At 62.0% G+C, this 25,672-nt stretch overlaps 1 protein-coding gene across 1 annotated transcript; it reads left to right on the forward strand.

The window, feature by feature from the left end:
* The first annotated feature begins 1,519 nt into the window (after positions 1-1,519).
* WNT10A (Wnt family member 10A) lies at positions 1,520-25,343 on the forward strand. Its single transcript, XM_026123230.2, has 4 exons — positions 1,520-2,284; positions 5,395-5,657; positions 15,799-16,175; positions 24,173-25,343. The coding sequence occupies exons 1-4, from the start codon at positions 2,226-2,228 to the stop codon at positions 24,638-24,640; spliced, it is 1,167 nt and encodes a 388-aa protein (XP_025979015.1). The 5' UTR covers positions 1,520-2,225; the 3' UTR covers positions 24,641-25,343.
* Positions 25,344-25,672: the final 329 nt, after the last annotated feature.

Here is a 25,672-nt window from a genome sequence, read left to right on the forward strand (position 1 = left end):
GGGGGGATGCCACCCCCCAGCCCCAGCAGTCCCAGAGGGGGTAGCACAGCCTTCGGGCCCAGCCCCACGTCGCAGCTCACTTCACAAAGGAAATGCATTTTCCTCCCCGGTGCAAACGGGAGCTGACACGCACGTGGAGCTGGCAGCCCCCGCCAGCGCGGGTCTGCCGGTGCGGAGACACGCGGTGCCCACCCGGGGGGAGAGCGCCTTGCCAGCTGCCGCGCGGCCAGGTACGGTGCGGATGCCAGCGTGCCGTGGGTCGCGGCTGCAGGGACACTGGGGCCAGCCACCAGCACCCGCAGGCTCCCAAGAGGAGACCTCTCCCGGCCCTAGGGCAAGGAATGGACTTGTTGCTGCCCTGGGCTTTCCCAGGGCCACCCTCCTGTCCCCAAACAGGCCCGAGGGCCAGCGTGGTGGCGGGACAGCCCACAAGGCAGGACACCGAAATGCCACTGCATGGCAGGCCGGCGAACGCGACCCTCCAGCGCTGGGGCGAAGGAGCCCGAAATGGGGCTGCTACCTCCAGCTGCCGGACCCAGATGCACTGCTGCACCCCCCCGGCACACCCCCAGCACATGCCCTTCACAACCACACCCCGTGCACACCCGCCCAACCCCCCCCATCACACCCCTGTGCACACATGCACACATCCTGTATACATGCTGTGCACGCTGGCCCCATGCACACCCCATGCCCCACGCACACTCACCCCACACCATGCACACTCATCCCATGCCCTGCACATCCCCACTGAGTGCACACTCACTCCACACCATGCACATTCACCCCACAAGGGTGCACACTCACCCCACGCCCCAGGCACACTCACCCCACACTGCGCACACTCACCCCATGCCCTGTGCATGCTCACCCATGTTACACACTCTCAGCTACACCATGTGCACTCTCATCCACGCCTTGCACACTCCACCCACACCCCACGCACATTCACCCCATGCTATATACACTCACTCTGCACCCTGGGCACACTCACCCCATGCCTTGTGCACACTGCCCCACCCTGCACACTCCCCCAAAGTGGGCACACTCATCGAAACCTCATGCACACTCCCTCCCTCCCTCCGCTGCACATTCCTCCTGCTGTGTGCACCCCCCTGCCTGTGTTCATCCTCCCGCAGCCCCTATACACTCACCCCACAGCCCACGCACACGCCCCCACGCCCCATGCACACTGACCCACACTGCACACACACCCTGCTCCGTGTGCACGCTCCCCCAGGCCGTGCGCACTCCCCCACGCCATCCACGCTCCCCCACGCACCGTGCGCTCCCCCCACGCCCCGCACACACTCACGCACGCCGCTCGCTCTCTCCTCACGCCCCGTGCACGCTCCCTCCCGCCTTGCACACTCCCCCCACGCCCCCTGCACACCCACCCCACGCCGTGCAACTCCCCCCCGCCCCTCGCACCCCCCCACCCCGCCCGGCTCTCCCGCGCCCCCCGCGCCGCGCACCGCCGCCCGCTCCCTCCCCGGCAGGCTGCGTGCGACACGCCGCGCACCGCCCCGCTGCCACCCTCTGCCCCGGCCTTCCCCCGCGGGCTCCTGTCTGGACGTGTCGGGACTCGGGCTCCGGGCGCTGAGTAATGCGCGGCGCAGCGCGATCCCAGGCAGAGCCGCCGCCGCCGCTCCGCGCCCAGCGCTGCCGGGCCGCTCCGGCCGGGACCCCGCGCGCTCCGCCGGCGACGCGGCCACAGCGGGGGCGGCGGGGGGGCCGCGGCCGCCCATGTGCCTGCGGGCCCCGCGGGAGCCGCAGCGCCGCGAGCCCCCCCGGACGCCCTGCCCAAGCCCGCCGCGGCTCCGGAGCCCCGGGGCGGCGCGGGCGCCCTGGGGAGCGGCGGCGGAGCGCGCCCCGCGGGCCGGGGGCGCGGCGGCCGCCCCCCCCGGCCCCCCGGCGCGTCCCCCCATGGGAGGCTGAGCCGGGGGGCTGAGCGCGGCGGGGCGGCGGGCGCGCAGCCCTCGCCGGGCTCGGCGGGCGCTGGGGCGGCGGGAGGCGGGGGGGGCATCCCGGGAGGATGGCAGAGCCGCCCCGGCGAGCCGAGCCCCGGCGCGCAGGGAGCCAGTGAGAGGGAGGAGAGGGGAAAACACAAACAAGCAAACAACCCACAACAAACAAAGCGGGCAGAGAGCAGCGCCGAGCCCCGCCGCCCCTGCCCCAAAGGCGCCCGCCCGCCCGCAGCCCGCACAGCCGCTGCCCCAGCGAAGATGCGGCCGGCCCTGGCCCACGGACTCTGCTCGCTGCTGCTCAGCCTCTGGGTGCCCAGGTAGGAGCTGCCCCGCCGCCGCCGGGCCCCGGGGGGTGCTGCCCCGGGGGGAGCTGCTCCGCCGGCCCTGGCCGGGGGGCGGGGAGCGGGCCGGGAAGGGGGCTCCGAGGGGCCCCGCTGCCCGCCCCGCCGGCCCGGCCCTCCCTAGCGGCCCCGGACGCCGGGGTCCCCTCCTCGGGGCGCTGTCAGGGCCGCTTTCCCCGCTGCCGCCTGCCCCGTCCCGGCCGGGCGCCGCCGAGATGTGCCGGGATCCGGAGCCCGGGCAGGCAGCGGCGGCGGCTGGTGGCGGCGCCCGGGCCCCCGCACCGGGAGGCCCCCTCCGTCGGGGGGACCGTCCCGGCTGGAGCCACCCCGGCGCTGGCCCTGCCTGCCTCAGTTTTCCCCCCCTCCTGCCCCGGGCCGAGGATGGGTCTGGCTTTCTCGGGGCGCTGCGGAGGGTGAGGGGATGCGGGGAGCACTGCCGGGTCCTGGCAGCACCTGTCATGGGGACGGGTGCCCTGGGATCAGTGCCTTCAGGCCTGGCACCGGAGGGACCCTCATTGGGATATGGGAGCCCTCCAGGTCCCTTTTGCACTCTGCCGATGCCAAAGGCGAGGTGAGGAGGTGGGAGCCGGCTGCCTTCTGAAATGGCCCCCCAACATTCACCACCTCCTTCCTTCTCCCCTCCTCCCCAGTGCCTGGGAGCTCCCCTCTGCCAGTGTCAAAACTTGTGTGCTGCAGGCAGCCAGGGGTTAACTCTGGTGCTAGTGTGGGGGGGTCCCCCGCCCTTCCCCCTCCCTCCAGCCCCTTTAAATATAATTTGTTAACGTTGGGACTTGTATTAATTAAAGCAGCAGCCACTGCAGCCTGTGACCTGGGGGCCTGTCACCGTGAAATCAAGTTTAAATCCAGATTTCAAGGGAGGAGAGAGCTAGGGGGGAGTGCGGTGTCCTCCAAGGGAGGGTGACAGTGACAGCCCCTTGTGAGTCCCTGGTGCTCCTGAGCCCTGGGTGGAGGAAGAGGGAGGCAGATCCATGCCCCACTCTCTGGGGCCCTAGAGAGGGGCCCCTGCCTCAGTTTCCCTGCTGTGCAATGGGAAGAATGACCATATCATCCCCCTTTAGGATGCCCTAGGAGCTGGTGGGTGAAGGTGGCTCAGAACAGGCAGAGGACAATGTCCCTGCAGTGCTTGGGGCAGGAGCTGCTGGGCTTGGGGATTCTGGCAGCCAAAGAGGGACCCGCTTCGCCTCTTGCCTCAACCAGGGCTTGCTCCAACAGTGTAAATGATAGCAGGAGCCAGGCATAGGATTTCCCCTCATGTGTAGGAGCTGTAGAAGAATGAACCTCCCCCTTCTCCCTTCCACTCTCCTCCTCTCTGCTCCCACCTCTCTGACTCCCTGTCAGAATCACTCCGGATTTACTCTGGAGCAGACCCACGGATCACCCCATGGTAGTGATGGGGTGGGTGAACTCTGGGTGTAAACACACGTAGGGAGTTGGAGAAAGTTCTCCCCTGGTGACAGCATGACCTTGGCAGCTACCCTTCCCCACCGAGCAAACTATAATTAAGCAGGGACACTGGGGCTGAACCCTTCCTCCAGAGCAAGGGGAGCACTGGGGAGTTCAGTCCCTGGCCCCAGAGCTGCTTCTGTCTGTGTAGCTGGACCAGGCTTGCAGGATCTGGGGGAGCAGAGAAGGAGCAACCCTTCCTCCCAAGGCATGGCTGCTCCATAAAGCAGCTGCAGTTCCTCCTCCAGCATCCTCCTCCAAGTCTCATTTCTGCGATCAAGGTTCAAAGAGCTCCAGTGCCCTGCTGCTCCCAGGGACCCAGTCGGGGGGGGGGGGGGGGGGAAGAGGGATTCCTGCCTGGAGAGAGCTTTCAGCAGGGACTGAGCTGTCCCGAGCAAGGAGTGCAGTTGTGCTGAGCTCCTCATGGACTCTGCTGCAAGCTGCAGGGTGATGCTCAGCATCCTGCTGTCTGTTGCTCGGTTTGCAGGTCCTCTGTTTAGATGCTGTAGGTCCAAGGGTCCTTGAAGCCATACCCTACTCCCCTGGATTTGGGAAGACTCTGTCTCCTCATCCATCTCCCCCCCACATCCATCTGTCCTATGTATACCTCTGTCTTATCTCCAGATACCTCTCTGGGCACAATTTATCCATCTCCCCATGCTCCATCCATCTCCCACTCTCCCCAGACAGCATCTCAACTGTATGAACTGCACCACCTCCTTGGACCGTGCCCTGTCCATGTGTCTCCCTTGCACCCATCCATTTGCCAGTCTCTGTGCTTCTGCTCTCTGTGGTGACAGACATCAGGTCCAGTGTGGCTGGGCTGTGAGTGTGGACAAGGCTTTGGGTCATTGCTAGCTGAGCATAGCACTGGCAGCCTGTGGCAGAAGGGTGCTCAGCAGGGTGCTCAGCTCCTAATTTCCAGGAAAAGAGTGGTCCCTTTGGTTACATCCCTTGTCCAGTAGTGCCAGGAAGAGGTGGGATAGGCAGGGAGGGGATCACCCAGCAGCAGGGATGGAGCCACATCTGGGGTCGTCTCTTGCTCCAGGGTCCCTGTGGCAGGGGAAGCCCAGGGAAAAAGCCATGCTGTCTGGGGACAGTGAACCAGGGCAGGCTGTGTGGGACTGTGGCCAGGGCTGGAGACCTCTGGAAGAGCACACGGAGGGGTGCAGCCCTGGGAGATATTGGGGTCTGGAGGCAGGAGGGCCAGATTTGGCTGCTGCAGGGCACAGGCTGCCCAGCTGTTGGGGCTGTGCCAAGTTGGCTGGACAGCACTGCAACTGCTGGGGAATTTCTGCCCAGCTGAGCTTGCAGGTGTGACCAGAGGTTTCTGAGCCTCCACTCCAAGCACCAGCTCAGTGGGGAGGAAAAGGGGCAGATCTGGTCTGGGGAGCCCCCAGCTTTTGGGGCTGATCCTTTTCCAGTGCCCCTCATCTTTTCTCCTCCCTCTCTGCAATTCCAGCCTGCCTTGGTGTGTCACCCTTGCAGGCAGTGGGCACAATGTGGGGAGATGGGTGTCTCCTCTCCCTTGTCCTCCCCAAGTTCTTCCTCCTCCCTGAAAGGGAAGCAAGTGGTCAGCACTTTGCTTGCTCTGAGCTCACAGGCTTTCCTTTCCCTCCAAGCTCCTGCTCCAATGAAATCCTGGGCCTGAAGCTGCCTTCAGAGCCGGTGCTGAACGCCAACACGGTGTGCCTGACCCTGCCGGGGCTGACCCGGCGGCAGCTGGAGGTGTGCGTGCGCCACCCCGACGTGACGGCTTCTGCTATCCAGGGCATCCAGATTGCCATCCATGAGTGTCAGCACCAGTTCAGGGACCAGCGATGGAACTGCTCCAGCCTCGAGACCAAGAACAAGATCCCCTACGAGAGCATCATCTTCAGCAGAGGTAAGGGCCAGTCAACCTCCTTCCTCTTCCTCTTCCTCTTCCTCTGCCCAGCTGTCACTCTCTGGAGCCCATACAGGCTCCTCTTGGGCCCTGTACTGGTGCCCACAGCTCTTCCCTGGCTTATAGGACCAGGCCAGATCTTCAGCATTGCCCTAGGTGAAGGCACACAGTGAGCCAGAGCCTGAGGGACCTTTGGGTCTGCCAGACCAAGCAGCTCCTCTGCAGCAGTGAGCTGGAGCACAGCTGGGCTCTTGTCCATGTGCCTTTGTACCTACTCTTGCTCTTGTCCTGAGCTGTTCCTCCATGCTAGGCCCCAGCTGTGCTCCCAGCTGCTTCCAGACCCTGCTGCTTTCAAGCACCTTCCTCCATCCCAGGTAGGCTGGTGTTTGGAGCTGTGTCATGGGGAGACTCACGAGAGGACGTGCAACACAGTTGTAGAGTCTGAAGGCAGATGCTGCACTCTTGGGATTTGATTTGTTGGATGCGGTGAACTTCTTGGCTCATTCATGTCTTGCATCTATGGGGATGGTGTTTCAGTGCATCATGGTGATGAGGCACCCTCCTGGCTAGTGGGACAGAAGTCTGCGAGCCCATCACCCTGGTGTTCTGCCCTTATGTTGGGTCCTCAGTGCAGAGATTTGAGGGCTGTCTGTTTTGTGAGAGCTGGAACCCTGGAGCATGGTGGCCCAGTGACCTGGGAGGCACAGAGATGGGCTGTGCTGGAGGCTCACCTGCCTGCAGACTCTCACAACCAGTGCATCTGGGAGAGGTCTTCTGTCCAGTGCTTTGCCTTGGCTGCCTCCATGGTTTGCCAAGCCCAGGTGCCAGGTTCTCCTCATCTTCCTCGCAGACATGGCTAGCTCTGGGCATGTCAGAGCCTCTCTGTAGATCCCATGTGCATGCTCTTTCCCTCAGCAGTGGACTCTGTGGGTGCAGAGGGTCTGCCCTGCATGGGGCAGGTGAGGGTCCTACAAAGGTTGTGACCTGACAGACCTGGTCTTACTTGTAGGTCTTCTCACCTAAGTACCCTGCATGAAGCCTGGGCCTTGTCAGAGACCGAATCACCCATGTGCCTCAGGCCATGGGCAGTAGAGACCAAGGTGATGCCAGTGCCAGCCTGGCAGGGTGCTGAGGGCAGGCAAGGTGCCCTGCAAAGTTTGTTCTTCCAGCTTCTGAAGAAGGAGAAAACTCCCACAGACCCTGCTCATCTGCCCCCTCAGGGAGATAAGCTAGCCAGGTGGCCAGCAAAGAGGTGCCTTTATCACCCCTTTCCCAAACTCTCTGGTGCACCCTTCAGCCTCTTATCTCCCTGCTCTGGAGGGTCCCTGGGGAGTGAGGGGAGTCAGATCTCAAGATCTTCATTTTGGCAGCTTGAGGTTTAAATGCCTTTGAGGGGGATGCACTGGCAAGAGTCCCCAGAGAGCTGTGGCAGATGGGGCTGGTGGGGAGATGGCTGGGGAGGGGAGCACAGTTTCGGTGCTTGTAGGTCCTGAGTCCAGGACGGATGGGCCATACATTTCTGGAAGTGCCATTTCCTTGGAGCAGATGCAGTGTGAGGGCTGCGGGCCTTGCTGCGGAGCAGCTGCGTCCCCCTTGACATGGAGCCCATCAGAGCACCGGTGCCTCAAAAAGGGCAGCATCTCTTCCCCCTGTGAGCTGCATGGAGGCTAGGGCCTGGCAGGGAGGGTGGGGACCGTCAGCCCTGATAAGCATCACGGTATTTCCAGGTCCTCTTAGGAATGTGGTTCACTTCTAGTCTCCTCAGGCAGCAGGAGACACCAGCTTACTGGCTCGCATTGCCAACACACCCAGGCTAGCCTCCCTCCTCCCTTTGACAGAGTGGGTCCCACCAGGCTGTTAGAGAAGCTCAGTCAGCAACGTGGCAGTGCAGCGAGCAGTGGGGAAGTCAGTGGTTGGGCAGCAGGTACCTGCACAGGCTGCAGCACCAGGACACAGCAGAGCACAGGGCTCAGCAGGCTACAGGGCTGTGGCTTCCCCAGAGCACTGTGCAGCACAGCCCCTGCTCCATCTCCAAGGCCAGGGAGTCTCCCTCAGCCCATCACAATGGGTTGAAGAGCTGGTGGAGCCCTGGCCAACATGCGTGAAGCAATTGCTTCATCCACAGGGGCAAGGGGATCCCTCCATCTCCTGGCACTGCTGAGGACCAGGGTGTTTGCTAAAAACAGCTTTTGGGATGTTGGTGGCATCTCCATGGAAGCCCCTGCAGTGACCCCTGGTCCCAGCTCTTTGAAAAGATCTGCTGGTTTGAGGAGAAGGAATTGGATGAAGGATGACTGGAAGTGGTAATGAGAGGAAAGGAAAAACTTGCAGGTGAGGAAGGGGCTGCTGATGCCCAGCAGTGCTGCAGGGCAAGGTAGCTGGGCAGAGGACAGGAGGGTGCAAAGCACGACACTTGTGTGGTCCCTGCCAGAGAGGGCAGGGAAATGCCGGGGGCTCTCACTGCTTCCCCCTTGCTGTGCTCCAACATTGACTTTCTGCATCTCCCTGAGCCCACGAGGCCTGGCTGTGGCCAGTGACAAGGGGCCATATCCAGCCCGCCTGCCCTTGTGGCTTGCTTGTCTCCTAGATGCCACTGCAGCCCTTCCCAGCTGTCAGGGCCATGATGGATGGGTGCAGGACCCCCTGCCTGCCCAGGCTGCGTGTCTGGGCCTCGTGGTTTGTGTGGCGGCAGAGAGGAGTGGGGCTGGTGCACCTAGGGGCAGCCCCATGTGCCGGCTCCCAGGAAGCTTGTGGGCACGGCTCAGGCCAGGTGTCCAGCACCAGTGGCATCCCACCTCCTGGCCATACCTGGCCAACTGTGCCAGAGTCCAGGGCCCAGCACTGGGCATGGATGGATGTAGGGAGGGAGCAGCAGAGCAGACAGGCACCTCAAAGCACTCCACTTTCAGAGGGTGTGGGATGAGTCCCAGGCACTCAGGCTGTCCTGTGCAGTTGCTCAGAGCTGTTTTGGCACAGAGCAGGCCCCAGGGCTGGTGCCCTGGCTCCTTCCCAGCCCTCTCGTGCCCCTCAGCAAGGGAACTGGCGCTGTGAGTGCCGTCTTGCAGCTGTTACGGACACAGACGAACAGACCAGCCATTAGAGCAGGGATGCTGGGAGCATCTCCCGAGCCCTGGAGCTGGGAGGAGAGGGAAGTGGGGGAAGCGAGGGGTGCAGGCTGCAGGCATTAATGCATCCAGCCCCGGGGGACCAGGTCTCTGCTCCGCTCCCTGCCCCATCCTCGCCATGCCTGGGAATGCAACCTGCTCGTAGGATCATTGTTTGTAACCCGAAGTGACAGACCCCTTTAATCTTTCATTCTTTTTCCCACTTCTTCTGCCATCAGTTCAGCCGTGCGTGAATCTCACTTTAAATTATTTGTAGCTGGCTTCTCCCTCCTGCTCCACTCTGCTCCCGTCCTCCCGCATCTCTCACATCTTCCCTGGCGCAGGCGGTGAGCCCTCCCATGTGCAGCCCTGGCTCCGCCGGCCGTCTGCCCTGGCTCTGCCCAGCAACCGAACTCACGGCAGAGCCTGCGGGGACCCAGCTGCAGGAACTAATTGAACCTGAGAGGCAGAGCAAATGACAGTGGTGAATGAGTCCCCATCTCCCCGCCCTACTGAGCTGGTCCCAGTAAGTTTGAGTGCAAGCCCTGGGTAGCTGGAAAGGAGCTATGAGACTTTGAATTAGACCGGGGTGGGAATGTGGGGCTATGAGGCTTCGGGGAAAGGGATGCTGATAGCACCCTGGAGCGCAGTGCAGACTTCCCGGAGGTGGCAGGGCAATGCAGCCGTCTCCGGGGTAGGGCACAGCGACTGCAAGGCAGTGCTCAACAGGCGGGCGGTGGGAGAGCAGAGACGCAGCCCAGGGACTTAGCGCCCCTGCTCTCACAAGCAGAGCCCCTCTTCTCGTGACACCCCCGTGGGCAGGGCTGTGGGTTTTGGAGCGTCAGTCTTTCGATGCTGCACTCATGGGAGTGTGGGATGTTCCTTGTACCCCTCGCTGAGCCTCCAGCACCATCTGCACCCCGCGTCCTCCCTGGTACTTGTCACCTCCACGTGCATCCAGGCTCAGCTCTGCCATTGCAAATCCTCCTCCCGGCCTCCCTGGCTCCTCGGCCAGCTGCCTCTGTCTTCATCACCCTTCTTCCCGTTCCCTGAGGCTGTCACTGCCCTGCTAGCACTCTCCGATCCTGTTCCTGCTCCCCTCCATCCCTCCCACTCCCTCCAAGTGGTGGCCTGGCCAGCAGAAATGTCATCTTCTTGACCACAGGGCTGATGTACAAGGATGAAGCAGAGAGATGGATGCGGGTAGCTGCATCTGCACAAGTAACTGAGACTGGGCCCTTTCTCCGGCTCTGAGTGCAAGCAGCATGGTTGCGTCCACGCAGCTAAACTCCCCCCCCCCCCCCCCACCACAAAGAAGGTGGCTTCATCCAAACTGCCTGTTGGGAGCAGCCCCTGGTATGTGCCCCCCTGCACCCCCAGCCTCCTGGGGCTGCTGGGCACCATGGATTTGGCTGGGCTGAACCGTGGCAGGAGTGTGCCAACAACAAAATTGTGGATGGCAGTGGGTCACTGAGCCCTTGTCATGGCTCTGCTTGTGCATGTAGTGCAAACACGATCCCGGGGCTGGGTGCAATGCCAGCAGGGCCATGGCCATCCAGCTGCCGAGCAGAGGCTGCTGGAGATGTAGCTGAGGGATCGAGCAGGTCCCTCTGCCCAAAGCACTATCCCTTGCTCTTCCCAACCCTGTCCCCATCTCTTATGGAGCTGTGAAAGAAGTGGGATCTCGGCTAAGTGGCTGGGCTGCCTTGGAGGCCCCCGAGGCTGAGGGGCTGGAGAGGATGTGACTCTGGTGTGTGCAGGATCCCCCTAGTAGTTTCAGCAGCCTTTGGTGAGATGAGTGAGATTTGCAGGCTCTGCTCCCTCCTTAGAAAGGCTCCCTGGGGCCAGGGGCCTGTGGGGCCATAGCCAAACCTTGATTTCTTACAGCAAGAAGGGGGGAACTCCCTGAAATGCTGGGAAAAGCCAGGTCCTGGAGCCCAGCCAGCTGTGAGCCAGAAGTTGAGGCAGGCTTTGCTGTGTGTGAGTGAGGCAGGTGTTACGGCTACCCAGAGTGACGCTGCTGAGCTCAGGACCCCGATGCCTGGTGCTGCAGCACCCCAGCCAAGTCCCGGTGCCCGCAGACTGCAGTGCCTGGCCCTGCGCAGCTGCAGCTGGGCTCCTGGCAGGCTTTTCGGCACCCTCAGGCAAACTTTGGGCTTAGCCCACCTGGCGCCAAAGCACACGCAGGTGCTTCGGAGGAGCCCGCCAGATGCTCAGCTGCATCCCTGGGAGTGCCCGCATCCCCTGGACTTTCCCCCAGCGGATGGGCACAAGTGGGGCCCTGGGGACAAGGCAACTTTGTGGAGATGCAGGGGTCAGCCGGGCTCCCCGCAGCCCGCAGTGCGGCTCGGGCACCGGCTCGGAGCGCCGTGGGCGGTTGTGGAGCCGCGTGCTCGGAGCGAGGGCTCCAGGCTGTCCCCGGCACACTCGGGAGGCGCATGGAGGCAAGTCGCGATCTGCAGAGAGCCGTTTAGCGCCTGGCGCTGGGCCAGACCCTGGCAGGTTCACCTGCAGTTTAATTAGGGAGAGGGGAGGGAGGGAGTGGGCCGGGGGAGAGGGAGCATGTTGGGACTGGCTGGCCGTGCAGGCTGCGCGGGAGGTGGTGGGAGAAGCGCTCCTCTGCCTCGCCAGCCAGCAGGGCCGGGGCGCGGGGCTGCGGAGTGCCCACACGCCGGGACCTGGGCTTGCTGACGGTGATCTCCAGCGTTACAAGGGGCACTGCCGGGCAGGGGGCAGCTGAGCATCCTGGAGTGCCCTAGGGTACCCCCATGCCAGGGCCTGAGAAGGGGCAAGGGCTGTCCTGCTCGGCCCCTTAATGCCACCCCAGCGACACGTTGGCAGATGCGGGGAGGGCTGCAGGCAGCGGCACTCCCTGGGTGCGAGGGTGAACTGTGCGAGGGAGCTCATGGCTGGGACAGTCGGAAAGTGGCCGCGGTCCAGGTGGCTGCGGCTGGAAAGGACATGTCGTCACCAGCTCCGAGCCATCGCTTCTGTCCCAACGGGCAGGGGGTCTGATTTGCTCCTAGGATTTGCTCTTCTGTGTGAAGGTGTCCAGCTCTCGCTGTCCCAGCAAAGCCAGGAGCCCCCACCAGCACCTGGGCCAGATCTGCTACCTGGGGCCCGCATGCATGTGCGATGAGGCAGCTGCAATATCCATGGCAGAGGCAGGGCAGCTAGATCTTGGGGTCCTGCTAGGTGGCCTCCCCATCTCCCAGCTGGGTGGGTGCCTGGAGGGCAGCAGGTGCCCCAACAGATGTTTTCCTTTGCTAAGAATGTTTCTTTGGGATCGGACCTGGGGCCAAGATTTCAGACCGGGCCTTCTCGTCTAAGGGCCATGCTGGTCTTTGGGTGGGTGTCTGGTGCAGTCTTCAGTACATGGCAAGTTGAATCCAGGCTGTGGTGCTGAGGATGGTGTCCTCCTTTCCCTCTTCCCAGCAGGATGCATTGCTTCCCACAACCCTCCTCCTTGCACATCCCACGGCTATAACATCCTCTATGGTCTCTCGAGGGATCTGGTGACTCAAATGTCACTGCTGAGGTCCTCGGTGGCTGGGGCAAACAGAGAGCCTCCCTCCAAAGGACTCACTCCAACCGGTCACCGGGGCTGGCCAATGCATGCCACACTCTGCCATGGTTCCTGGAGGCTCCCACCCTGCTGAGACCACAAGGCTGGTGGTTGTCGCCTGCAGCTGTGTTGTTGACTCCTTCGCTGGAATCCTCTGGGCTCTGGTGTGGCTCGGGTAGAGCAGGCAATGTAAACTGAACCTCGAAGCAGCAACAGGCTGACATCACTGCTGGAGCCTCGTGGGGTGGCTGTGCTCACGGGAGCCCAGCGCTGCCCTGGCTCCGTCCTCCCTATTGCTCACAGCTCTCCGTGGAAGCACGGCAGGGGCAGGAGGGAAGAAGGTAGGGAGGTGTGGTGAGGCCAGGCAGAGAGGTACTATCCCCAAGCAGGGCCAAGTCACTCCAGGAGGTGATGCTCAGGAGGATCTGTCCTGACAAATGACCACACGGAGATGCAGACAAGACTCCCAGAGCTGGGAGAGGTCAACTGCTGGAGGACCAGACCGTCCCCTGCCTGACATGTAGGGGATGGCGGCTCCAGGAACAAGGACCTGTGCCGTGTCTATCAGCTCCTGCATGGCTGGAGAGCAGCAGAGGAAGGAGGAGAGCTGGGGCCTGACCCCCAGAGTTTTCCCAGCTGTGGAGGGCCCCAAACGGAGCGGCCCTCTTTACCTGTAAGGAGACGAGTTTGTGAGACAGAGTGGGTGGGGTAGAGCTTCCCTCTGGGCTCCAAAAATGATTTTAAGGAGACGCTGCATGGGAAAATATTAGTTAGGCTGGAGAAACATGTGAGAAAGAGGCTAATGGAAAGACAGGGCTGGAGAGGAGTGTGTTGCGCCGGGTGGAGGGTTTGCTCCTGCCATCCCCGGGCACTGGCTGTGCAAACAGCCTGGGCACGCTCCCGGGGAGCTGGACTGGGAGCTGCCAAGCGGGGCTGGCGTGCACAGGGTGGCTTGAGTGTCATCGGCCTTCCCAAGGGTACCGAGCCGGGGACCTTAGGGGCCCCACTGGCCTGGGGGGGGGGGCCGTGAGCCGCCTATGCAGTGTGCTGCTGCAGGAGGCACGGTGTTGCGCTGGGAGGCATGCGGAGGTGTCAGGGTGTGATGTGTCCCTGCCTTTGGGCAGGACTGTGCTCGGGTCTGGCCCTGGCCTGGTGCGGGCTTGGAGCTGGAGCAGCGCCAGAGAGCAGGGGCAGCCCAGGAGAGCTGATGGGGCAGCTGGGAAAATTGGAAAATTGTGCTCGTTCTCCATCCTGCCCCACTTGCCAGATGCTGAGGTTCCCCGAGTTTTGGCTGGCGCGGAGGCGAGGCTGGGGTGGTGCCGCAGCTGCTGCCCGAGCGGCGGTGTGGGTGTGCTGCCAGCGCTGCCTCCCAGCGCCTCGCCAGGGGAGGCTGCATGGCGTGCGCGCGAGCGGCCCCATTACCTGCCCGGCGAAAAATGTTGTTGAACTTGTGCATGGAAGGAGACAGGCTCAGAGCAAGCTCGGCCGACACGGAGGGGAAGCTGGGAGAGGCTCCCGGTTGCTTTTAAGCAGCACCTCGTTAATTTTTTAAATGCACCAGTGTCAAATTAACGCACAAAAGAGCAGCATGACTTTAAATGCAGGTTCCCAAGATGCGTTTCATTTCCCTTTAATAAGATCATAGCGTTTGCTCAGCAGGCGGCAATGAACCAGTGAGGAGACATGCGTGTTAGTGAGCATTGCTAATGACAAGCGAACACGCCGGGGAGCGTTTGCGCAGTGCTGGCGGAGGGCTCCGGGCGAGTGCTTTCACCTCCCATGACTTGCGGCGCGGGCTGAGGTGGGTGCGTCGGGGTGCTACCTGAGCCCCCCGTTTGCCAGCAGGGAGTTCAGCCAGTCGCAGCGCCCCAGCCCCAGGGAAAATGCCCCAAACCTCTGATCCGTTTGGCTGCGGCAAAGCGAAGGCCAATCAAGTGGCTCTTGGCCAAAGCAGGGAAGGAGACTTGCACACTTGATCTATTTATTTATTCACGTGTGAAGCCACAGCAGCAAAGTTGGCCCTCCCTCCTTCCCTGCACGTGCTGGGGCCGTTCGCTGAGCGCCGAAGCGAAGCGCGCTGCGGGTTGCCTGCTTGGCCCAACAACAGCAGGAAGAAAAATATTAGTTTGTGTTCAAGAAAAAGAAGGTTCCCAGGTAGGGGAGGCTCCTTCCTTGCCCTGGCTGTGATGGCAGCAACGCCAGGGGCCCCTGGCAGCCCCCGCTCCTGGCCGGCGGCAGGGTTGGCAGCGCCCCACGGTGCCCGGTGCAGCCCTGCTGCAGGGAGCCGTCCCTGTCCCCTTCCAGCCCATCCGGCACTAATGACACTGTTGCTAATGTCCTCGCTCCCTGGCGCTTAACGACAACCAGCTGCCGGCCCTGGCAGCGTGCGGTGTGGTCACGCCACGCTCTAACTAACTGGGGATGCTTGATTTTTCCAGCCCGGTATCACATTTACAAGATGTTTCAGGGCCTTGCGACAGCCGGCGGGGCTCAAGGAGGGAGGGGGCTGCACACAGATGGATGGGGCTGGGCAGGCGCTGCCGCACGACCCCTGTCATTACGTGGTCCTGCAGCTAAGCAGAGCCGGCTGACAGGCTTTCCCGCTGGAGGGGGGGCGGGTGCGTGCTGCGTGGGCGCAGCCTGGCTGTGCCGGCTCCTGGCACTGGGGCGGCAGGTTGGCTGGGGTCCCCCAGGGCCGGTGCTGCGTGGTGGGGGGACCTGGGCGGGTGGGGAGCGAGGCCCCCTCCAGCCAGGCGGCGGCAGGGGCAGAAATCCTGCCCGCACGTTCCTTCCCGTGCTGTGACCCAGGCAGACGTTTGCCCCAGCAGGCTGCGGTGCTTCAAGTCCAGCTGCCCTGCTGGGGGAGCCTCCTGCATGACCCCCCCATGCTTCCCAGTGTTGGGGAGGGCTCAGGAATGGGCCATTTCTCAGCAGAACTGTTCCTCAGCCAATGATTTTTTTAATATAGTGGGAAACTCTGAGTGGGGGAGAGGGGGCAGGAGATGTCGCCCTCCCCGTCAGACCTGTAATGCCCCTGCCGGGGGCCTGAGCTCTGCCCTGGTGCTGTCTCCGCAGTGGGGTGTGAGTGCATAGCGGTGCTGGGAGCAGTAAGAGCCCCGCCTGGGCTGGGCTGGGGGTCCCAGATGCAGCCAGAGAGGGGGAGAGTTGGCAGAGCTGGGATCCAGGCAAACCCAGAGCAGCAAAGTGCCCTGGGGAGAAGGGGGCCGGGGGCAGGAGGGGGTGCAGGGCACCGCATGAGGATTCGCTCGCAGCCCAGCATGAGCTGGTGCAGCAGGACCAGGCAGAGCACAAGCGGGGCCTCAGGCTCTCATCCTGACCAGAGTCTCCCTGCACCCGGTGAGGTGCTGGGGCTGCTCAGCCAGCGAGCGCTGGGGGACAAAACCCAGCTGCCACATGTAGGTGGCCAGGCTGCCGCTGCCCCACGTAAGCCCTGCTCTCTCCTTCCTCGCAGGCTTCCGGGAGAGCGCCTTTGCCTATGCCATCGCTGCCGCCGGCGTGGTGCACGCTGTCTCCAACGCCTGCGCCCTCGGCAAGCTGCAGGCCTGCGGCTGCGACCAGAAGCGCCGGGGCGATGAGGAGGCTTTTCGCCGCAAGCTGCATCATCTCCAGCTGGAGGCCATGAACCGAGGCAAAGGCATGGTGCACGGGGTGCACATGGAGCACATGCCAGCTGAGACCCCTGGCCTCCAGGACTCCTGGGAGTGGGGAGGCTGCAGCCCCGATGTGGACTATGGGGAGAAGTTTTCCAAGGACTTCCTTGATTCCCGGGAAACCTACAGGGACATCCACTCGCGCATGAGGCTGCACAACAACCGCGTGGGCCGGCAGGTGAGCGGCGCGGGGCGCTGGGCATGGTTGCGCAGGGCGATCGCGGCATGGGCAGTGTCCCTGCGCCTGGGACACACACAGGATGGCTGCAAGGGGCTTCTGCTGAGACATTCGTTGCTGGTTTTTTTCTCTGTTACCCTTTGCAAAATTCTCCAACGCTTATGTTTCTAAGGGAGGGAAAAATCCATTTTCTCCCCCAACTTCCTAGCTCAAATTGTGGCCCTCTCTTTCCTTCTATGCCAAAACAGAGATCACAGAGAAATATGTAAAAGTGACCATATCCCCTGTTTCCTGCTCGTGGGAACACAGCATCAGAGCAAGGCGATGGAGCTTGCTGCAGAGAGCCTGACCGTGGCCAGGGTTGCATCTGGGCAGCCCATGTTGGCTGTGACGATCCAAGGATGCAAGCCTATGTTTGCCCCGAGTGTCTGCCTGGAGACACCCCCTCTCCCCGGTTTTGCAGCTGGGCAGCTCGCCTGTGTTGCAGCTGGCAGTAGGGGGATGACACTGCAATAAATCCAGCTCTGGCCATTCAGGGGACAGCCGGCACCTCGGGACCTAGGGACTGTGACTCCTCCAGATGGACTCTGTGTCAGGCAGGCTGTAGCGGGAGGGCGCTGGAGCACAGCCACAGGCTTTGCAGATGGGGAGGAGGCAGTCTCTGGTGCTGCATGGGAAGGAAGGGTGCTGAAATGCCCTGGCCTTGGCGAGAGGGCACAGCGTGGGCTCCCAGCACCTGGCTGCAGCCCTGCCTCCGGAGAGGGAGCCGCTGCCCCATGTGAGCAGGGCTGGGCTGGACGGAGCAGGCTGGGCTGAGCCGGGCACCCATGCCGGTTCAGCCGTGTGGCGTCCCGTTGGGAGCGGAGGCGAAGGCTACCAGCCTCAACCCCCAGCCCCGCGTGGGGAGGGGAGGCGGCTGGAGCCCACCCAGCCAAGGAAAGCATCCTCCCCTGCACCCTTATGGTCTCAGGTCTCATTAAAGGTGCTAATTAGGAGCTCTCTGCTTGGAAACTGATGTTTAAAAGCAGCCTGACATTGGAGGTGGCAAGCACGCAGGAAGGATGGCTGCATTTCCCTACCCAGCTCTGCCAGAGCAGGTGCTAGGGAGACCTGCACCACTGCTGGGGGCAGGGTAGACCCTGCCACATGAATCCATCATGACATTTGTTCCCAAGATCCCTGCCACACACTGCCAGCACAGCACAGGGACGTGTGATGTGGCTATGCATGGTCTGTGGGCTGGCCACATGACGGAGGGGTGGCAAGGCAGACCCCCAAGTTCAGGCAGTTGTTGCTGACAGCCCCAAACCAGACACACATCTGGTTTGCTCATTGCCCCCTTTCCATCACCTCTGTGTCCTAAGATGGGGGTAAAGTGAAGGCGCTGCCTTCCTTGGGGGTGCTGGCCATTTCCCAGCTAGAGAGGTGCTGGGCTCAAAGCAGAGCAGTTCCCCAAGTACCAGCCCACTGCGGCACCCCAGCGGGGCTCCCAACCCATCAGCGCTGGGTGCCCCAGATCGTGCCATCTGGCTGCCCTTGTTTAGGCTGGGTACAGCCCTGTTTTTCCAGGAGCATTTTCCTGAGGAGACGGGGCTGCCGCAAGCTCAGACTCAGTTGCTTTTGCAAGGTACATTTGACTTATTAATCCCGGTCTCCCGACAGTAGCAGCCGGGAGCTTTGCTGCTACCGGAGCTGTGTCTCCTCCTGAGATGGCCCCTGGCACTCACAGCACATCGCTGCTTGCAGCCAGTGCAGAGCCTGCGCTGCCAAAGTCTGGTTTCCCCAGTGCAGGGCATCCACCCTGGCATTGCCACTTGCTGCCTGCCAGCAGAAAGGATCCCCTGCTCGACCCATGGCTCCCTCCTCCTTGCTTTGCCATGCTGAGCGCCCCAGCCTTTGAGGTGCTGATACACATGAACTCTTTGGGCTGCTTGGTGTTTCCTATTTAAAACCCTGCTTTTGCTTGTTTACAGTTTTGCCAGATTTTGACCTTTGGGGTGGGCATGTCATGGGCCATGGGTACACGTAATTAAAGATCAGAATTACATAGGGAGTGTTTCCCTGGGATGGCTCAGATGTTTGGACCTGCCTCTTGCTCTGAGCATGTTCAAAACTGCGAGCTGGGGACGCTGCTGAGCAGGGTATTGATGTGTGCCGTTCCCTCATGCTAGAGCTGTGCTTTACTGCCCTGAAAATCTGTCCCAGGTTGACCAAGCTGTGAATGCCTGGGGAAAGCCCAAGCTTTTTGCTTGTTTTGCCTTATTCGTTTGCATGTGGCTCAGCATTAGGCAGCTAAATGCTGCCCAGGCTGCTCTGCCCCAAGCCATGCGAGACCCCCATCTCACCTCTGGCTGCAGGGCTCGTCCCGGCTTCCCTCCAGCTCTGTGTGCCCTGAGCTGCCATGGGCTCTCACCAGTGCTCAGAGATTTGGGACCTGTGTTCCCATTTCCCAAGGGAAAACAGACCCCTGCAGAAGGAGGGGATGGTGAGAGCCAGGTCAGTGCAGAGGGGAGGTCACCAGGCAGCTCCTTTGAGATCTAGCAACAGTAAAAGTGCATGGGGTCTGTTTGTCCTTGAGCGCAGGAAGGAGGTGGCCTGGGACTGGTAATGACATTATCAGCTCTTGGTGGCTTCAGAGACAGGAGCCAGACTGAGGCAAGAAGCTTAAAGGATGTAAGTGGAGGGAGAAGAGGACCAAAAGGACAATGCAGGGGCTTGTTCAGCCTCAGGCGGGGAAGCGTTGGCTGGACAGGGTGCCCAGCTCAGGGACCCTGCTGAAATGATGGTGTGGGCCAGTCTGCAGGTCAGCTGCCTTCCCGACATTGCCTTTGCATGGGTTGTGATGGTCATGAGCACCGTGCAGGGGAGCAGGAGCGGTGACGCTGCACCTGGCCTGTGCCCTTTGGTGCTGGGGCTATTGCCAGGGACCAAACCCCGCCGTCCACATTGCCTGGGGATGGGTTCTCCCAGCCTGATCTCTTAGCCATGCCGCATGTCCCACATACACCCAAGTCCTCCTTACTCCTAGGACCATCTTTTGCAATAATAAGGAGTAATCTCCTGGGATTTCCCAGTAGGAACCTGCAAGGAGTGACCACTTTGGATGCTGCTGCTCCATGGTGCTCTCCCCACGCGGATTCCTTGGTCGGTGTGTGAGCGCTGAGGCTTGATCCCCTCCAGCAAAGCAGTGGTGTGGCCATGCATGCTCTGCCCTGCTGCGTCCCGTCCCTTTCTGTGCGCCAGACTTAGCTGCAGCTCCTAGAGCTCTCCAACATCTTGAGACAGTGCTGAGCACCTTCTCCATTGCCAGTGGATGTCCCAAGGGTGCTCTGTGTCTGGATAAGGCCAGTGCATGCCTGACTCCCAGCTCAGACACTGCAGCTCTAGAGGAGGTGACAAACCTGCAGGTGGCTGTTCACAGAGAACATTGGATGTGGGTTTCTGTAGTGTAGTGGTTGTCACATTTGCCTGACATGTGGAAGGTCCCTGGTTTGAAACCAGGCAGAAACACACTACCTTTACCCTTTTAAATCACAGCATCCTGCCACAAACCTGGGAAGGGGGGATTGCATTGCAGGCTGCATGCGATGCAGAGCATCCTCTTGCCTGCCTTACTCTGATCTTCCCAGCCTCTGCTGGGCACGGGACAAGTCAGATTTTCTCTTCCCTGCTGCCCACCCCACACAGGGCAAAACTCCCCTTCAGTGCCAGGCAGTGAGAGCAAGTCTCAGCTCAGCTCCACGCAAATAGAAGCAGGTTGTGAGATTTTAAACCCCATCCCTGCCACACACCGGCTGCTTGGGTGACTGCTGCCTGCTCTGCTGGGGCAGCCAAAAGCTTGCAAGAGAGACAGGTGGAGAAGTGACAGCAAGGAGCCAAGCGAGCAGGGAACCTCCACGAGTCTGCTACTGGAGAGAGGACGTGAGGTCTCAGAACTTCCTCGTGACACAAATGACTCCAAGCTCCCCAGGACCAGTGCAGCTGGCCCAGTGAACGAGGAAGGACAGCCCAGACAGGCACTTTACAGGGACTTCCATAGCCAGAGCAGAGCTGGCTTCAGGTCTGAGCCTTTATTTGTATTATAAGGAGCAGTTAGATGGTTGGACAGGACTTTCTGCCGTGGCTCTGCTCAGTCCGGCTGCTCTAGCATCCGTCCTTCATGGTGCTGAGGGACAGCAATGAAGCGTGGCCCTGCAGAGTGGGGGACACCTGGAGCTGTCCCCCATCCCAGCCCTGCTCTGAACATGTAGCCGGTCTCTGGCTCTGCCAAACGCTTTCCGCAGGGATTCAGGGAGGGAATTTGTCCAGCTGGCGGGGATGAGATGCCGCAGTCCTGGGCGGGCTGGGATCAGCCAGCGCTGATAACGCCTGCGGGAGGCTTTGAAGCGGCCGCCGCCATGCCGGAGGAGGATGCACCCTGCCAGGAGGGTGTCACGGCACCCTGAGGAGCCCTCCCTGCCCTCCCCAGCCCTGCGGGGAGGAAGCGGCCAGCTCCACGCAGGGGCTGAGCCCCGGTGAGGAGCAGCAGGCCCGGGTGGCAGCAAGTGTGCAGGAAGCTCTGCAGGTCCTCCTAACCTGCCAGATCAGAGTGCAAGAGGATGAAAGGGAGCCTGGAACTACCCATTAGCCTCACAACAAAGGCCTCCGATAAAGCGCTTATGAGCGTGTCTGGGAGGAGCTGGGAATGTGTGAAAGAAAGCACCAGCGAGTCCGGGCATGTGCCGAAGCCGGTGCCTGTGAGATGGGGAAGGCCGTGGCCGGGTAGGGGTGAGCAGAGGAGCCTGTGGCAAAGGCACCTGGTGGAGGTGCAGCCCGGTCCTCCCTGCATCCTCGATGACGCCATGCCTGGCCTGCCCCGGGAGCTGCACTGGGCTAGCGGCGGGGTCCCGCGCTCCCCATGCCGGCCGTGGATCATGCCATGCAGCAGCCTGGAGGTGCGAGCTCAGCTCTTTCGGTCCCTCCACATAGGAGGAGGGAGGGCAAGTTGTCCCCAGGCAGGGATGGGTGCTGTGGTGTCAGGGCTTGGGATGCCCGCGGTGAAGGGTCAGCACAGTCTGTGCTGGGTGATGGGGACAGCGTGCACACACCACCCTCTCCGACCCCAGCTGGGACCATCCGTAGCCCTGACCGAGCCACTGGCTGCCTGCGCTGCCTGCCACATCACGGTCCTCTCCATCCCAGCAGGGATGATCCCTCTGCAGCCCTCCGAGCAGTGCTGCAGGGATCTTCCCCACCAATCCAGCAGCCCGGAAGCAGGGAGGGGATGCGGGAAGGGACAGGATCCTGGTGCTATCGTGGACTGCGGCAAACAGCCGGTGTTCCCTACCGGCACACCCAGGGCACGGCAGAGAGGACGGGCAGCTCATTACCTGTGAGGTGGAGGCTGTTCCCAGCAGGAGACAGGACTCTCAGCAGGATGAAAGCCAAACTCCAGCCCAGCCCAGACCTCTCCGCCATGTGCCCCAAGCTCCAGGCGTGTTTTCCTGACCTGCCTTCATTAACATAACTGCTTAGCAACGGCGAGATTTACTCAAAAACAAGAAAACAAGGAGAAAAAAAATACCCACCCCTACCAAAACAACGCACTCCTTGCACGCGCATTCCCCCCAGGGAGGGGGCAAGAACAGGCAGCATGCGTCAGGCGTGAAGCCGGGCGGCTGGGCACGGCTGGCATCACGGGCCAAGACCTCGCGGGGGGCCGTGGGTGCTGCGGGCTCCCCCGAGCCCCGGCGGGTGCCCCCAGGTGATATCAGCCTGCAAGAGCGTGGTTTGCTCTGCTCCAGCCCCAGCTTGGCTTAGCCCCACTTGGCAGCTGGAGGGGGCCATGGGAAAGGGATTTGCTGGAGCTGGTGCGAGCGCGTGGGCCCTGGGGCACGCGACCCAGCAGGGAATCCCTGTCCCTGCTCACTGAGGCTGGAGCCAGGCAGGAAATTGTCTCCCAACCACCACAAAGCTGGTGGCAAAGCACTTCAAAGGGCCTGCTGCCTTAAATCTATCCGCACTCTGTAATTTGGGGCTAATTTCCCTTATTACATCGTTACTGTCAGGCGAAGGGGTGCTGAGGGGGAGGGTGAGGACAGGCCTGCTCTCTTTCTTGCTGCTCCCTGGGGTGGCTTGGAGGAGGCCGTGCACTGCCCAAGGCAGGGATCTCCGTCCCCACGCAGGGACAGAGCAGAAGGCAGCTTCCTCCTGGACCATGCGTGGATGTGCAGCCGCTCTGCACCCCTGGAGAGTGCTGTTCCCCTGGGCACAGCCAAAGTGTCCTTTGCAGGGATGGGGGAGTTGGGGTACTGGCATCTGCCCCTCAGCTTGTGTGGGCTGGAGCTCAGTGCCTGCCAGCAGCATTGCTGGGGTTGCTGGCAGCCTGTACCTTCAGCTGGGAGAAACTAGGTGGAGGGAAGGGGGTGAAATGTGTAGACCACCTCCTATCACCCCAGTGCACAGGGAAAGTGGCATCTTGCATGCTTGGCTTGCACATGATGATGGGATCAGGCCTGAATGGAGTGAGTGGGGCCACCTCTCTGCTCTGAGCAGCTTCAGGTACTGCTCTGCACCAGGAGGGAAAGCCATGGCCAAAATTTCTCTGCTCAAGCTTGGGTGCACGAAGCTATGCGAGCGAATGTCCATGAGCCACAGGCAGTCCGGCTTCCACCCCAACCATTCAGCACCTGCCATCGCCGCTGGCACCTGGCCCTGCTGGTGTGCCATAGTCCCCTCCTCCTTGGCCTCCTTGGCCTCCTTGGCACAGCTGCCTGCCCAAAGGTCCTTGCCTGCACGCTGGCTGCTTGCCTGGGTGCAAACTGCTCTCCCTGGCCAACACAAACCACAGCCGCAGCCAGCCCACGTGTGCTGCCCCCTTGCAGAGGATAGGCGTGTGGCAATGGCCTTGCTACAGCCTCCCAAAACCACACGTCCAGGCTGCGAGCATCTCTGGTCCCTGTTTGAAATTCAGCTCTCAATGCGATGGCAGGAGACAGCTCTTCAGCCCCCTGGCTCTGTGCCCAAGACTTACTTGGGAAAACAGGCAAGAGCCAAAGGCCAAGCTGCTCCTGGGACTCCTGGACCTGGGGCTTTATGGGTGGCATCCGAGGTCTGCAGAGCTGCCAGCACCAGTCACTATCGGAAAACTCTGAGACAGGGAAAAAGATCATTCCCCGGGTCGCAAACCAGTGCACAGGGACCCTGCCACAGCGCTGGGCTGGGAATGGGCAGAGCTGGTGGGGGCCAGCACGGGGGAGCAAGAGATGGGGCTGCTGGGGAAGGAAGAGGGTCTTGCTTGCAGGCAGCCACTTATGTGCATGGAGAAGGTGGTGGTTCAGGACCAAGCACGGTGGTTTTCCTGGCTGGGAGAGGGGTTTGCAGAGGTGAGCTGTGCTGCTTGGCCCATCAGGGCTGCAGAGAGCAGCTCACCCACGGTCTCAGCCTCTTCTGCCACACCTGGCAGCTGGACTTGTAGCACAGGGCAGAGAACATAGTGGCCAGGGTCCCCGGCAGTGGTCCCAGCTGGCTAGATGCTTGGGAGACCTCTGTGCTGGTGCGGGAGGACTGCTGGGAGCCCAGGTATCCCAGGGGAGCTGGCAGAGATGTGTCCAAACTGGCTTTTACCTGGGTTTCAAGGGTTGCATTGGTGCTTCTGGTCCCAGGCAGAGTTGAAAACTGGGTCCCTGGGTCCCAGGCTCCTCGTCCCCATCACTGTCACAGGCAAGGCTGGGCAGCAATTGACTAGCTCACCTCTCCTTTAGGGATCAATCCCATGCTGGAGTAAAAATGCAATTTGGTACTGCCAGGAGGAGTAGGAAGAGAAGCCTGGGGCCTCAGTGGCTCTGGGCACAGTGGTAGAGTGCCGCCTCATTGGCTTTGGCAGCTCTGGGGGTCTGGGAGCTGCTCATGCCAGTCCGCCGTGCTCCCATACAGTGAAGCCACAGCAAGTGCTGGGGCAGCTTCTCTGGCCCCTGTGCACTGTTTCTCCAGTGCTAACCCCTCGCTTGCCCTCCCAGGTGGTGATGGACAACATGCGGAGGAAGTGCAAATGCCATGGCACCTCGGGGAGCTGCCAGCTGAAGACCTGTTGGCAGGTGACGCCCGAGTTTCGCCTTGTGGGATCGCTGCTCAAGGACCGCTTCTACGGGGCCACCCTCATCCGGCCCCACAATCGCAACGCGGGGCAGCTGGAGCCAGGCCACGCTCGGCACCGCCGCCGGGCCAGCATCAGCGAGCTGGTCTACTTTGAGAAGTCACCCGACTTCTGCGAGCGGGAGCCGGCCCTGGACTCCTTGGGCACGCAAGGGCGCCTGTGCAACAAGACCAGTCCGGGCATGGACAACTGCGAGAGTCTGTGCTGCGGCCGCGGGCACAACATCCTGCGGCAGACCCGCAGTGAGCGCTGCAACTGCAAGTTCCACTGGTGCTGCTTCGTGGCGTGCGAGGAGTGCCGCATCACCGAGTGGGTCAGCGTCTGCAAGTAGCCCAGCAGGGACAGGCGCCTGCCCCAGGGTGCCTGGGACAAGCACGCCTGCCCGGGGCGGGAGGGAGACAGGGATCAGCGCTGGGAGGGAGATCGAGCTGCGGCACCTGCTTCCCTCCACGCCAGGCAAAGGTGAGCAGGAGAGGAGATGTTCAGCACGAGGGCGGCCCGGCCCTCCAAAACCAGCACTTTGTCATCACCCAGGGAGGGCAGGGCTGCCCACTGCCTGCCCAGCCTCACACCAGAGCACCGGGGCTCCCGGCCGGGGGAGCGCACCGTCATGCTGTACAGACCGCCGACACCAGCACTGCTCGGGGGGCGGAAGGTGGGCACGGGAGGGGGCAGCCCGCTGACACCCAGAGGGACGCGGCAGGGTGGGGTGGGGACCGCAGGGCATGGGAGCCCAGGGGGAGGGTGGGGGGGACACACCGGCACAGTGCATGGCCTCCTCCAACCTCGCACAAGGCTGTGCTCCAAGCGGGATGGGGATAGAGGACAAACATCCCACGGGACAGAGACAAAGGCACAGCACACTGGCCTGGAGCCCAGCTCAACCAGGGCATGGCCAGGTCCAGGTTGGGCTGCAGCATGGAGGATTTCCATAGGGGCTGGAGGGGAGGCGCCCGGGGCCGTGCTGTGTGTGCCTGTGTTATTGTATGGTAAGTTATTTCCTGATTGTGAATAAAAGTGGATTGGAGACAGCATGAGGTATTTCAGGGTGCAGCATCCAGCTCTTCCAGCTCACCAGGTCCCTCCACTCCCACAGGGTGCCCGAAGGATAGAGGGAGACCCCAGGTGCTGCCTACCCTGTTGTGCAAGACTTTCTTCCCAGTGCTCTGCTGCCATCCCATAATAACAGCCCCAGATGCTATTTGCAGAGGGGCAGGAGGTGGGGACCCCTGCGGGGCTCCCACGGCCTTGCAAGGTGGCTGGCTGAGAGGCTCCCTGCCCTGCCGGACATGCGCAGGACCTGATCCAGCCAGCGGAAATCCCAGCTTTTGGCCCCAGGCCCGCGGCCGTGCCGTGTGTGGGG

This window comes from Dromaius novaehollandiae, chromosome 7, assembly GCF_036370855.1.
Source record: "Dromaius novaehollandiae isolate bDroNov1 chromosome 7, bDroNov1.hap1, whole genome shotgun sequence".
In the NCBI taxonomy this organism is placed as follows: Eukaryota; Metazoa; Chordata; class Aves; order Casuariiformes; family Dromaiidae; genus Dromaius; species Dromaius novaehollandiae.